The sequence below is a fragment of the Martes martes genome, assembly GCF_963455335.1.
Source record: "Martes martes genome assembly, chromosome: 2".
Taxonomy (NCBI): domain Eukaryota; kingdom Metazoa; phylum Chordata; class Mammalia; order Carnivora; family Mustelidae; genus Martes; species Martes martes.
This window is the reverse complement of record NC_137889.1, coordinates 102901481-102916748: the sequence shown is the minus strand read 5'-3', so window position 1 is coordinate 102916748 and position 15268 is coordinate 102901481. Positions and strand designations below refer to the sequence as shown.

The 15268-nt window shown below is 42.5% G+C and overlaps 1 protein-coding gene across 1 annotated transcript in view; it reads left to right on the top strand.

Annotated features, from left to right (window-relative positions):
- MANBA (mannosidase beta) overlaps positions 1–15059 on the top strand; it is a 115022-nt gene extending 99963 nt beyond the window's left edge. Inside the window, exons 14-17 of the mRNA XM_080796398.1 lie at positions 5305–5449; positions 9384–9526; positions 10614–10871; positions 13359–15059. Of these exons, the coding sequence (XP_080652524.1) occupies positions 5305–5449; positions 9384–9526; positions 10614–10871; positions 13359–13583 (771 nt within the window). The 3' untranslated portion in view covers positions 13584–15059. The remainder of the gene's footprint in view (positions 1–5304; positions 5450–9383; positions 9527–10613; positions 10872–13358) is intronic.
- The last annotated feature ends 209 nt before the right edge of the window (positions 15060–15268 follow it).

The following is a 15268-nucleotide window of genomic DNA, read 5'->3' as shown; positions in this document are numbered from 1 at the left end:
GTGACAAGGGGCGTATGTTATCTCATTCCACTTAACATGAAATGTACAGAATAGGCAAATCCAAAAACACAGAAAGTAGATGAATGGTTTCTGGTTACAGGGGAGAGGGGAGAATGCGGAGTTGCTGTTAACTGTTACAGTATGGTGTTTCCTTTTGGAGTGGTAACATTCTGGAATTAGGTAGGGGTAAGAGTACATAACCTGTGATTATACTAAAAGCCAATGAATTGGATATTACAAGGGTGAATTTTATGGTATGAATTTTATCAGTTTGAAACATAGCTTTATTAGGAGATTCTTATTGTCAGAATAATTTTAAGTAAATAAATAATATAAATTATTCTGTCAGCAGGGCTTAGTCACATGGCTATTCCTACTTCCAAGGGTCAGGGGTGTGATTCTGGAGAATGTAGCCCACCTATAGCTCTGTGACTCTGGAGGACAGGGATGGTAGGTTTTTGTAAACAGCTAGCAATCTCCATCACAGTGGCAAAACTGGAATTGGAACCTAGGTCTTGGTATCCTGGTCCAATTTCTTTTTACCCTACCATCTGTTTCTCCAAGGAGACTGATTTCATAAGTGTAATCAAGCAAGCTGCTGAAAATAGACTTTTTTGAAACTAAAATAAGATTTGTCTGCTAACAGTGGGACTGAGTAGCCTAGGAAATGACTAAGCATTTATTCTTATATGTAAAGATTGTCCTCTTTAGGGAAGAATGCATGAGTGTATAAATACAGGTACAATTTTTAAAGGGAAAGAGGCAGTTGCAGAGATTTTCCAGGGAAATTGGGTTCTACAACATCCCTCTAGGAAGGATAGTGGGCAGTGGCCTTCTGCATTTTTATGAACAAAGGCATTATTCATTAGCCCTAACTGGCACCTGCTGGTTTGGGTAAACCCAGATCCATGATATTGGCATGGCACCATCTGTCTGTGGAGTGTGCTGCACTGTGCTGGAGCCCGGAGTGCTCAAAGAGTCTTGATTATCCTCCTTCCCACTAAGTTCAGCTATGACAAGTTCCTAGTTAGGGCTTGCCCCGTGTCCTTTTCCTTTCATTGCTAGCAAGGGGTAGGAATCCTGTATGCATGTTAAAAAAAAAAAAAGTTTAAAAATTCTCAAAGGTTATTAATACTTACCTATTAAACCAGAAAAGATAAATTACAGTGAGATTGTTAGAACAGATATACGAAAATAAAGATATCTTGCAAGTAGTTCTGAAAATTGAAATAGAGACTTAAAACTAAAATGTTTGTGTGGGCTAGGAAGGTAATTTAAGTGGATAGGAGTATGATTATTGGGAATTGTGACAAGACCGAACTATGGGCCCTGACTTAAGACATTAAGCAACATTCAAACAATAAAGAGACAAAAAACCCACCTAAAAAAACAAAAACAAAAACAAAAACCAAGAAACCAAAAAACTACCTGCCTCTGGGGGCCAGTTAAAATCTGTATGGGGCAAAGTTCAGCCTGGAGGTCACCAGTTTATAGCAGCCTCTTGATTAGAACCTAATATAGCATTATGCAGCAAGGAGTTTAATGTTTGTCATCTATTATTACCAAAAGAAGCAACACAAGAACATACAATGTTTTTAGCTCTTGCATTGAAAGAAAAAACTGGAAACCATTCAAGTGCCTAATAATTGGAGAATGATGAATCACACTGTGGTAATAACTATGTAACCATTTAAAGCACAGAGATGCCAGCAAGTGCCAGGGCATGGAAATGTACACATGTCAAAACTAAGAGAGAACAGAACACTAAATGTATATGCTACAATATGTGTTCACAAAGACTGGAAAAGAATTTGGAGCAATGTAAATAATTTGATGTTCGTGAGATTTTTTTTTTTTTCCTGGAAAGAAGCTTAAATGAAGAAAAAGAAAATGCAGTCACCTCTACCAAGGCCATCAATAAAATACATAGTTGTCTTCTGGATTAGATCCAGCTAAGCAGAAGCACGACTATTTAATAGAGTATGGCTTTGTCCTAGAAGTTTTCATTTCTGCCTGAAAGAAATAACTTAATTTCCTACTCTGATACACACTGGTATTTTGTTCCCACCTCAGAACAGAGGTTACTTTTTTCCGATTCACCCTACTTTATAAATGTGGATCCAAGGAAAGTGATCCTGGTCCCAGACTTTATGAATGACACCTGTCCTTCCATACCACTTATGAGTTGACAGTGAACCAAGTCTCTGGGGGTAATAACAGAATGTTGCAGGTTCTTTGGCTTCTTTAGTATATCAGAAATGGCCTAGATTTTGGGATACTTCAGGTACGGGGAGTTCCAGGATTGTGGGCTGGCACCTAAAGTGGATTGTCCATGGTGGTTGCCATTGGATGCCTGTGCTCGGCTTGTCAGGGCTGGACCCACAGTTTCTGGAATGTTTGGTGACTAGAATTCCTCTCCTCCTGTGATTACTCACAGGAAGTCCGATGGGGACTTCCTCAGCTTCTCCTCTCATGATCACTCCACACACAGTCTATAAAGCAATGGATATTTTTCAGGAATCTCTGGATGAGAACTGAGATTTCTTCTTGTTCAAGGTCGTGGATATGTGTGCTGTGGAGGCAAAGACTATCATTGACTTGATTTTGTGCCCATAAGCTAAATTTAGCTTGGTTCGTGGGGGCGTTATATGAAGGCCCAGGATGATATAAATGAGTTCAGAGATCAGATCTTTTAAACAACTGTAAAGGTTACTTTCCATGCTGATGTAAGGTAAAGATCTCTGGTGGGCATGGATGATGGTGTCCTAGAATCTGCTCCTACTGAGATTTCCACTTTGGGCCTGCTTCATCTTCACTGAATATTCTAGAAGTTGCTTCACAACACTAATTTTGTACCATAACTCAACATAAATGAATGCTTACTAAGGAACTTAATTTCTCTGTGCCTACCTATCCAGGCCTAGAAGTGAATAAATCTCTCTCTCTCTCTCTCTCTTTTTTAGTTTGGACAAGATTGGTATTTTTACAAGGAACTTGGCTAGAGATTTCTGAGTATAATTGCAGATTGGCTTGACTAACACATTAAGTTTCATGGGTCTGTTTTTCTGTTTCATTCCCTCTGACTTAGTGTCGGACTAATATATGCCGAGTGTATCCTGTGGTCATTTTCAGTTGGCACCATTGCCACTCCGTCTGTGAGATTCTTACTTTCTTTAGAGTGTATTCGCTGTTCTCGTTGCTGTGGTCCCAGTGGTCTGGTTCCTGAATGAGGACATTTCTTTATCTGCTCACAGCTGGTATCATCTCTTGCTGGGGTGGTTTTCATAGCTTTCCGAAGGGTCAGCCTAAACCCACTGTAAACCCCCACCCCCCACCGCACCTCTGTTTCTCTGTTTGGTCAGCAGCATCTTCTTTGGGAAAGCGAATCTGGTCATTTCACCCCTTGAGCTTACGGTCGCCTCTAGGACACACACCAGAACCTTCCCAGGTCTGATCCCTGCATCTTACTGGCCTCCCTTCCACTGCTCCTGGCTCTCTGTGCCTTTTAGTTCTTCACTTGAGTTTTCTCTGCTCAACGCACATGTCCTGTCTGGCTGCCAGGTTCTACCCTCTCTCTTTTTCTCTTTCCTCTTCTGTGAGGCCAATCATCATTCCTCGGCTAGGCCTGCTTCCCCCACGATCCCCACTCCTAACATTGCTCACCCCTCCTTCTTAGCACTTATTACTGTTTAGAGTTTACATTCATTTGTGTGACTCTCTGATTAAGTCCTGTCTTCTGCACAAGCCAGTAAGCTCCGTGAGGGTGCGCTTGTATCTTTTCTGCTGGGAGAGGGGTGGACCATACCAGCATGTAACACATACTATAGGTACTTACTAAATCTTTATTGAATGACCATGATTTCTTCTTGCTTCACCCTTCTGGAATTTTATGGCACCACCTCATATAAGTAAGTCTCATATCTTCACTTACGACTTTCTCACCAGCCAGCCTAACTCTGTTTAAAGGTTCCACCTTTACCTGAGCTCTTCCAGCTTTTAGGAAGTGTCTGGGCTTAGTCTCCTAGAAACCTTATCTGCATCCTTCTTTTCCGTCCTCTGAAAATCCAGGCCTTACTCTAGCGAGGAGTCCTTGCAGCTCGGACCATCTCTGCAATGTCTCCTCGGTGACTTCTCCAAACCAGCCTGAGAACCTCTCACTCGTGAGCCTCCCCTACTACAACTCTAAGTTAAAGGCATGGGATAACAGGGGCGCCTGGGTGGTGTAGTCGGTGGGGCCTCCTACTCTTGGTTTCAGCTCAGGTCCTGATCTAAAGTTAGCAGGATCGAGCCCTGCGTTGGGCTCTGCACTCAGTTCAGAGTCTGCTTGGGACGGACTCTCTCCTCTGCCCCTCCCCTCTGGCTCGCATTCTCCAAAATAAAAAAGTAAACTCTTTTAAAAAGCATGTGATAACAGCAGCAATGAAAGGGTGATATTTCAGTGATGTTGCCAATAATTAAGAGTCCTGTATGAAGTTCTTCAGTGCCTCTTCAGTGGGAACTAAATTCATGTGTCTCATTGCTGCAGTTTCCCATCTGCTCTGCTGTAATGAAGGAGTTACATTCATAAAAAATTTTATGATTATTGGGGCGCCTGGGTGGCTCAGTTGGTTAAGCATCAACTTTCGGCTCAGGTCATGATCCCGGGGTCCTGGGATCAAGCCCTGCATCGGGCTCCCTGCTCAGCGGGGTGTCTGGTTCTCCCTCTCCCACTACCCCTGCTGGGGTTCCTTCTCTCACAGTCAATCTCTCTCTGACAAATAAACAAAAATCTTAAAAAAAAATTTTATGATTATCAAAAGTCATGATACAAGGACAAAATTGCTTGAGTATAAAAAAGGAGCTAGGGACTAGACAGTATCAGACTTAAAATAATGCTATTTTTCCTGTAGGACTTTTTTCTAATAAAACTTTTTTCTTTAGTAGCTATGAATATATTTGTAAAACCCATCACTGTAAAAAAAATTAGTGTTTGACTACATCTACCATTTATTCTGGAATAATAGTCTGTTTTCCATCATTGCCTATACTGTCATTAGCAAGGAAACTTTCATACCATCCTGTTTCCTTGATCACCCATAAACAGAACACTAAGATTCCCAAACAAATCAGCTATTATAGACAACCCTTCTGTCATGCTGAGGGGCTAGTTCCAGATCTAGTATGATAATGGTAGGCATAATGTTAATCAGAGTCCCTAATTTATCCAACCTGCTTTAAAAAACACCTCAAACCTGCCATTTTCTCAGACCTAGACACTTAAGCCAAACAATAACTTGTGTGCTTCGATGTTTTCCCCTGAATCAGGTGATGCAGGCCCAGTGTGTCAAAATAGAGACTGAATTCTACCGCCGCAGTCGCAGCGAGATAGTGGATGGGCAAGGCTACACCATGGGTGCCCTTTATTGGCAGCTGAATGACATCTGGCAGGCTCCTTCCTGGGCTTCTTTAGGTAAGTGTTGCAGCATTCTTTGTGTCCCTGAGAGAAAGCGACTCCAGGGCAGAGAGGCGGCTGAGGATCAGATTAAACTGAGTAGACTCTGGCACATAAGTGGAGAGGTTCCTCCCACAGCTGGTGAACTGCGGCCACCCCACCCACCTTCCTGGTCTCTCCAGGAGCCTTGGAGGCTGCCTTGTTGGAGTTGTGGGCTGTGCAGAGTCACAAAAGCCGGCTAATGTAGGGGGTAGATGCGTGAAGATCTCAGCCATGTGTCTTAAAATTATTGCTTATAATTTTGAATTTAATTAGGAGGAATTTCCAGGCAAAAGAAGCATTTACTTAAGCCTCTCTTCCTCTACTTAGAAGAAGAATTCAGCCAAGTGGAATGCTGGCCCAGCCGAGTGTTAAAATGTCCTTTTTCCAGATTCCCTTTTAGGTTCATAAGGCCATCTTTATTTTTGCCCTGTTAATCTCTCGGGCAAAACATGTGGAGTCAGAAATTTACATGGGAAGGGTTATCAGTTCCATCAGTTGGCAAAAGAGAGATGACTGGCGTGGTACCAGCAGTTTGAATTACTCTATTTTTATATATTTTTTAAAATTAAGGAGTAATGATGAATCTTTGGTGTTCACTAGTGGTGGTTTGAAGCAAAGTTCAGTTAATAATGTACACAAGAATTTGGGGGCAAAAGTGAGGCAAGGTCACACAGTAAAAAAGCCCCTTTGCTGGGTCAGGCTCTTAAACCAGCTGTGAACACAGATCCAAAAGTGTCCATTACCCACATGCTTTGATCAGTGTGCTGAATCACCTCTTGTGGTAAGTTGGAGTGTCGATCAAGTTTCTCCGACCAAACTGTTCATCAGCATCAACCAGATAAAAGAGTATTGAATGAGAATCAGCTCTAGACTGGGGAGAGTAGCCTTCCTGGGATGCTTAAAACTGGACAAAGAGATATTGTTCAGAGACGCTTGGACCCTCACCCTGCCTTCTTGTATGTGGATGAGGTTGTGGACTCCTGAAGCAGTTTGGTTCGAGAACTGGGAGAGCCCAGTCTTTGTTGATCTCACCTTAAATGACCGTACTGCAGATTATTTTAATGAGTTCTTTAGAAAGAGTGAGTAGGGCGCCTGGGTGGCTCAGTGGGTAAGCGTCTGCCTTTGGCTCAGGTCATGATCCCAGGGTCCTGGGATGGAGCCCAGCATCGGGCTCTCTGCTCAGCAGGAAGCCTGCTTCTCCCTCTCCTACTCCCCATGCTTGTGTTCCCTCTCTCGCTGTCTCTCTCTGCCAAATAAATAAAATCTTAAAAAAAAAAAAAAAAAAAGAGGAAGGGCGAGTAAACCCAGAAACAGAAGTTGTGATGGCAGAGCAAGAATTCGTTTTTCTAAAGTCTAGCAGGACAATGCCTCCATGGAGAGGTTCACCATTTTCTTGTATCTGTTAGAGAAAACAGGTGCCAGGGAGGAGGTGTGACAAGATTTGCTATGTCTTCTCCTGCTCTGGGCAGCCTCATGGCCTCTCTTTAACTCTACTTTGTTGGTTTAATAAATCTGGTGCATCTAGTGTGTGCCAGTGAGGGTGGGGGAACGTATGTGTCTCCTCTTATCACCTGAAAAGGTGATCCTTTAATATACAGGTGGGGGTGGGGGAATGTGATCCTTTAAAGGAATCATAGCTGCTTGGATTCTCTAGATTCTTATATATTTCCTTTTAAAAAACTAGTCTCATTTTTAGTTACAATTTTGCAAATACAGAAATCCTCCTGGGCATTTTATTTGCTTGGGTCATAAACTTGGACAGGTTGAGAGCTAATAGAAAAGGCAGAAATCACAGAACATCTTCAGCTGACTATGCAGGATGTTAAATTAGTAGCCATACTTTGTCCCTGATGAGTAACTAGTATCTGGCCCAGGGAGACCTTGTGCTTCAATTGCTGTTCTCCTGTGTTCCGCGTGTGGCCGTGAAGTTGGAACCATGCATGTGAAGTCTCTTCTGTAATGGATATCACACGCGAGCATCTCTAAGTTACCTCAGGTCTGAGCCATCTTCTGTTTACGAGAAAACTTTCCAAATACAGTTAATGTTTGAACAACATGAGGTTGAACTGTGCATGTCTAAGAAGATGCAGATTTTTTGGGTGAAGACAGTACAGGACTGTAAATATATTTTGTCTTCCTTCTGATGTCCTTAATAACATTTTCTTTTCTCTAGCTTGCTTTCTGGTAAGAATACAGTATATAATACATATAATATAAAAAATACATGTTAATTGACCACTTACGTTACCGGTAAGGCTTGGTCAACAGTAAACTATTAGTAGTTAAGTTCTGAGGGAGTTAAAAATTTATATGTGGATTTTTAAAAATATATTTTTAAATTTTTATTATATTATTATTTTTTATATATGCGGGCTTTTGACTACGCAGGGTTTGGTGCCCCTAACCCCACGTTGTTCGAGGTCAGTGTTGTAAGTTTGAGTTCATTCTACAGGTCTAATATGGAAGGCCTCTCCACCCCTCCCTGCGTGTTGTTTTTAAGGGGAAATATTAAGAGTCGCAGTTGAAGTGCTGAGAGTTGAAATTTTGGAAAACCTGAAGAAGTTGGTTCTATCTGAACTTCAAACTACATTTCTCCATCTCAACAGCTTACACTGAATTCTGGACACAATACTCCTCCCCAACCCCTCCCCCCCGCAATCTCTCTGGAAGTTGTTCAGCGATGCAGTGCTTTGTGGGAAAAAGCTTTTTTGAAATAGAGGCATGGTGACATATTTTTTAGTTTGGGGGTTTGGCATCCTAGACTTGCCAACAGGGCACAGAATTCATAGGTTCTCAAAAGCTTCTAATTGTATCTGAGCAACTGTCATTAATTATCATCTGTTTGGATGTTCTCCTCGAGTCTGCACTTGGCAGCGGCATTTATGATAATGGTTGTTTTATTTCACTCAGAGCCTTTTGTGCTTATGGGAAAAGGAGGACTTTGAGTTCTAAATAACTCTGTCACCTTTTAAATTTTTCTTTCCCAAGTGTTTTGTTTATGGTTTTTTTTTTAGGTGTACCGTACGGTGATTCGACATTTCTATACGTTACAAAATGCTCACCATGATAGGTGTAGTCACCATCTGTCACCATACAAGTTATTACAATGTTATTGACTATGTTTCCTACAACTCTTATTTTTAAAAAATTTCAAAAGATTTTATTTATTTATTTATTTGAGAGAGAGAGTGCATGCAAATGGGAGAGGGGAGAGGCAAAGAGAAAAAGAAGGGGAGAGTCTCCAGCAGATTCTGCACTGAGCTGCTAAGCATGGATACACAGAGCTCAATCCCATGACCTGGGCTGAAATCAAGACTTGGTTGCTTAACCAACTAAGCCACCCAGGCACCCCTCTCTATAACACTTATAAATGAATATTTATGGTATCTTATACACTTGTAATATTTTCTTATAGCTACTAATATATGGACCACTGGGTGTGGTACATAAACAATGAATCTTGGAACACTGAAAAAATTAAATTTAAAAAAACCAGTTACTAATATATGTGATATTTTTATGGCCATGTACCGATTTCCCTCCTCATATGTATGTAATAAAAAGGAATATTGGCACATCGAGCTCCCAGAAGCAGAATTACGTATGAGAAAGTGCTGCCTAGGAGTCCTGTTGGACTCAGAGTCCTGCCTGTGGCATGTTTGATTTACTGCTTGAGCTTCCCTTCCCTCATTGTAAAGGAGATGTGAATGCTCACCTCACCGAGATGTGAGGGTGCCTCAAGGAAAAGGCTTGAATGCCCCAAGGCCTCAATGAAATGTGGGTTCGTAACCCTGTTTAGTCTCTCTGCTATGCTCTGTCCCTGGAATCATGACAAGTCAGACAGCTGGACTGTGGGCGAGATGACCCTGCCTGCTTGACCCTGCCCATCTCTTAACTTGCCTATTTCTAGAGTATGGAGGAAAGTGGAAAATGCTTCATTACTTTGCTCGGCATTTCTTCGCTCCACTGTTGCCCGTGGGTTTTGAGGATCAAGACGTGTTTTTCATCTACGGTGTGTCAGACCTTCGCTCTGACTGTAAGGCGAAGCTCACTGTAAGTTGCTTGGAGTTGTTTTTTCTAAGCCAGAGGGAGAGATTTTGCTCATAATTCTTTAGTTATTGGTTATATTTCTTCTGGGAAAAAGAAAAGAGAAATTGATTTCTATCAAAATGTTTCTAGTGCCTGTCGCAGGAAAGGGGCTGTCCTTGGACTCAGAATACCTGTACCTTCAGGGTAAAACTCTGCCATTAATCCCGTGACCTTAGGCTTAATGCCTTGGTGATTCAGTTTCCTCATCTGTGAATATCATATTTTCCCTCATCAGGCAATCCTGAAGGATTTCGATGGGCAGTGAATAAAATAATTAGATGAAAGCAAATTATAAACTGTAAAGTGCTGCTATAATACAAAGTCATATAATCACAAGAAGCTGGAAATAGCCTAAACTTGACGGAAAGGAATCCTTAAAAATGGCTTATTAAAGTGAAAATCTGTAAAAGAATTCCAAACGTTTATGGAAAAATACTCCTGTATTTAAAACAATGTTGGGCAAAAAGAGAGGGTAGAAAGCCAGAGTCTCAGGTGGCTGCAGTTTGGAGGACACTGCAGATAGGTCACGGTTATGGACTCCTGACAGCGCACCAGGTCCCCTGTCTTCCACAGATTACTTTATTTAAATCTCACGTCAGGGGCGCTTGGGTGGCTCAGTCATTAAGAGTCTGCCTTCGGCTCAGGTCATGATCCCAGGGTCTTGGGATCGAGTCCCACATCAGGCTCCCTGCGCTGCGGGAAGCCTGCTTCTCCTCCCACTCCCCTGCTTGGTTCCCTCTCTCGCTGTGTCTCTCTCTGTCAAATAAAGAAATAAAATCTTTAAGAAAAAAAAAATCTCACGTCAGCCAGTGAAGTTGGGGCTGTTCTTATTCTCATTTCACATGTGAAAAAGCAGAGCCTTTGAGAAGTTGAGGAACTTGCTCTGTTATGAGCTCTAGGACTAAATGGGGCTGGGGTTAAACCCACAGTTCATAGGCTCTTAACTAGTTCTGCTATTCTGACTTTCATCTATTAGTCTCTTAAAAACCAAACCAAACCAAACCAAACCAAACCAAGAATGTTTGTTTTTGCCCTGTCTTGTTTCTCCCAGGTGAAAGTCCACACGTGGAGTTCCCTGGAGGCGGTGTGCTCCTCTGAGACTGAGCATTTTGTCCTGAAAGCAGGGAAGGCCGTTCTCCTCTATAAGGAGCCGGTGCCTGTATTGTTGGAGAACTGTGGGAATTGTACCCGGCAAAGCTGTGTGGTTTCCTTTTACCTTTCAACTGACAGCCAACTTGGGAGCCCAACCAACTATCACTTCCTGTCTTCACTGAGTGAGAGTGTGGGGCTGCGCAAGGCGTATATCACTGTAAGTACCAGCGGCCTGGGGTCCCCGTTGCCTTGCCGACCTTTCCCGCTCCCGAGCGAAGCATTCTGCAGAATTTCCCCCTTGATACTGAGTTTACCTGAGACTTGGGGAATGTTCATCTCTTCCCACTAGGAGCAGAGACCAAATGACTTTTTTTTCTAATTCAGTGTTTGTCCGAGTTTAGGGTTCCTGCCACTTCCACTAGCCCTTGGCCCCTCCGAAGTGGGCTTGAGCACAGGAAAAGGCTGTGTGAGTCATCGCCGCTCCCTGCTCCTGCACCATGTCCCAGGCTCTGTCCCCAGGCTTTCCTGCTTCATCCCTGAAGTATCATGCACCACCCTGACAAGCCAGCAAACCTGAGTAGAGGGGGGACCAGGAATCCCCAGCAGAAGCACTCTGACTTGGAGGGCTTAAGGACAATCCTTTAATTTAGGAAATTTAAGAAAATTTTAAGTTTAAAGATTTAAATTTAAGGAAATTTTAAAAATTTTTAAATTAAATTTTTAAATTAAAAATTTAAATTTAAGGAAAGTCCTTAAAACTAAGGAAATTTTAAAAAATATCCCTCTACTCTCTTTGATTTATTGCTTCCAAGTAGCTTAATCATCAAATCTGTAATTGCCAAGAAAAAAATGGAATAACCAGGATGTGTTGTTATAAAAATTGTGCAGCTGGAGAATGTGGAATCTGTCTAGTTGGTTGAAAATCTCTCCCACCCTTTCCCCAACACATGGTGATTGGATGTATTCTCTAAGAAGTTTTATTCTCTATGTTTAATGAAAGTTACATTTGTTTTAGACCTGTAAGTCATTGAGAATGCTTAAGTGACAGGGGTTTTTTTTGTGTGTGTGTTTACTTAGAAATAATCGTATGAAAACTCAGTCCTTGAAGTGAAAACATATCTTTCTAATTAATAGTGAAATATTCACATAATGAAATGTAAGTCATCTGTAGCACCTGGTGTGGAGCAGCTGTGAAGGGAATGCCATACAATCACACAGCTTCTTTCCAGAAAAATAACAACAACAAACCCCAAAAACTCTGTAGCAGTTCAGTTTACAGGCTCTAGACTTAGGATTTTGAAGTCTTTTTCTCTTTCCTAAACCAGGCCTTCATTACCTTAGGATGAGTTGGGTGTGGGAGAGAAGTGGGACTTGTTCCCTTGTCCTGCCTCATTTGGATTTCAGTGAGACTTGCCCTTCCAGAGGGATCTAATAGTAGTAATAATAGTTAACATTTACTGCAGGCTTACCATAGGCCAGACACTCAGGTGTGCTCTCCCCAGCAGGATGCGGGGAAGTTGTTTACCACACCTCCCTGAAGCCAGGCTATAAGCCTGACCCAGAGATGAGACTTCAGATGGGAAGCAGACAGTAAGAGGAAGCAGGCCCCAGTGCCCCTTCTGGCTTTGGCCGTGGATCCGCAGTAGCCGAGGCCTCCCTGGCAGCCTTGCAGGGGGACTGGGGCCAGCCATGTGAATTGCATGCCTGTGACTGCCGTAGGGTCTTCACCGAACCTCTGGGTGGCATGGTTTGGGAATTTAACATCTAGCTTCAGATCTGAATCTCTGAAACACCAAAGAGAAACCTGATACGCCTTATGAAGCGTCTGCGGTTTCCTCCAAAGTACGTTTTTTTGTTTATAACTCAGAACCCCGCATGATGTGTAAGGCCAAAATTACATACAGTAAAAATTGCACCTTGGAATTCTCTATGCCACACATCACGTCCAACATCAGACCTACCGTGTGGCGTGTCTGCATGTTGAGGGGTCACCTTTTGTGTTAGGCGAGGCTTTAAATACCAGATCACTGTCAGCGGCATGCTCGCTCGCGCTGAGAGAACCTCACAAACCCCGACCCTCTGGGGCACCGCCCAACCTAGCCTCTCCTCAGTGTGCACTAACTGGCTAGTGAATGACAGGGCTTAAATTGCACTTGCCTTTGCTGATATTGTGTGGGATTTGCACGTGTTAAAAGTGCTAATAACGTGACTTTCTGGTATTATGCAGCAAAAGAGAGGAGGCTGTAACGGTAGAGCTTTTGTAAATGCCTGGCAGGCAGCTGTCTAGATTGCTGGATCTTTCTAGAACAAGCTTCATGGTGGTGCTAACTCCACCATATATCCTGAGAAAGTCATTGAAACTTCCCGGCCCTTATGCCAAAATGTTCCTCTCTTGATCCCCTGAGAAAAGCTGTGAAAGATATAAAGCTTTGAGCTTCTTGTGAAATATCCTCCTTAATCATTAGAGACTGACATATTTTATACTTCGCTGGAGATTACCATTTGGTAATTTCCCACAGCCTCAAATAAATGTCCTCTGTTTTTTGGTATCAGACACAGTGCACGGAGTAGGAGACTTTGACAGCGGAGCCAAAGCTGTAAGAGACACGCTCCTTGTTGGCCCACATACACATTCTGATAGGCATTGTGGGTAGAATAGATAGGTCTCCCCTCGTCGTTCACTTAATTTATCTTCTTCTTTCAGGTCATCATCTCTCAGCAAGGTGACACATTTGCTTTTGATCTGGAAACCTCCGCTGTTGCTCCCTTTGTTTGGTTAGATGTAGGAAGCATCCCCGGGAGATTCAGTGACAACGGTTTCCTCATGACTGAAGAGACACAGACTGTGTTATTTTACCCTTGGAAACCCACCAGCAAGAGTGAACTAGAACAGTCTCTTCGTGTGACTTCCCTGATGGATATTTACTGAGGGGTTGCAGGTGGTATTTTTAGCGGACCCTGGAATAAAGCCTTTCTAAGGCACCATCTGGAGCTGAAGACACCCAGAGACAAGTTGAGGAAGCTGGGAAGTGTGTCTGCCTGCCTCCACCTGTCTGATTCATGACTCCAAAGATTTTGTCCAGTGCGTTCTGTCAGGGAAGGTTGTTTACTCAGGTGATATCCTCCAGCAAGGCTGTGGTTCGGCGTTCTTCAGCCTGTGTCGGGCCTGTGATTTTAGCCCTCCCCCTACAGCTCTGGCACCATGTGACCCAGGTATAACCCAACCACTCTTCCTACCCAGAAAAGGAAGTACACTCATTAAGTCCTGTCAGGGAATCACAGGAACATGACGACTGCAGTATCTGTGGAGCCAAATTGGAAGGCTATGAGGTTCATGTAAGCCTCTCATAGTTAGCCTTGAAAAATAGTGAATAATCAAAATGAAGCTGCTTTGTTATTATTCCCTGAGGAAATGGAGGTTCAGCTGGCACAATAGAGATTTCTGGATAGTAGCCATATTGGTTGCCGGAAAGTTTGGGGAGTTGATTGTTGCCATTTGATTACTTTTTTGGATAGGATTCTCTTTTCATTTGTGGGTTTTGTTATAAAGTACCATTTTGACTGGGGCACCTGGGTGGCTTAGTCCGTTAAGCATCTGACTCTTGATTTCGGCTCAGGTCACGATCTTGGAGTCGTGGCACTGAGCCCTGAGTCAGGCTCTCCACTGGGTGTGAAGCCTGCTTAGGATTCTCTCTCTCCCTCTCCCTCTGCCCCTCCCCACATCTCTCTCTCTCTCTCAAAAAAAATAATATTTTGACAATAACAGCTTTTCTCAAAGTCTATTTAGAGTGATCCTCCTTTGAAAGATAAGCTCACATTGAAATGGACATCTCTGTGGTCACTCTGAAGATTTTTGAGTGTCCTAACATAAGTTGTTACCCATAATTATGTGTGGGTCGTAGATGTGGCAAAATCCAATGAACTTCCCAATTCAAAAGCTGTGAATTAGATTTATATTTGTTGACTCTGGCAGCAAAGTGTATTTCTTTTAGCTTGGGTTTAAATCATTTTTACTGGACGCCTGGGTGGCTCAGTCAGTTAGGTGTCCGCCTTCAGCTCAGGTCATGATCCCAGGGTCCTGGGATCGAGTCCTGCATTGGTCTTGCTCAGCGGGGAGCCTGCTTCTTCCTCTGTCTCCCCGTTTGTGCTCTCTTTCTCTCTCCCTAACAAAAAAAACAAAAAGATCTTTTTAAAAAATAAGTCATTTTTATTAATATTGATTAATTGTAAGTTGCTATAAAATTATTTTATTATATATGATCATGTTTATAAATTGTATTCATAATGAAGCAAATGGGGCAAAATGTTAAGGGGTGGAGGTGTGTAAGAATTCTTTACTGCTTTTGCAACCTTTCTATAAGTTTAAAACTATCAAAAAATAAAAGTTAACATAAATTGCATTGGCAATGTGATGTTTCATCTGTGGCTTATTTAGTCATTCTGGAAACATTCATTTGTGCCCATTAGTGTGCTGAGCATTGATTTCCCTTTAGCTCTGGCCAACTTTTTATTCTACTTGATAAACTGGGAGAGTTTAAGAAACCTAGATTAAGGTATTTGAGTGGTTTTCCCTGGGAAGAATTGTGTAATTGGTTATGGAATGGAGTGGCAATG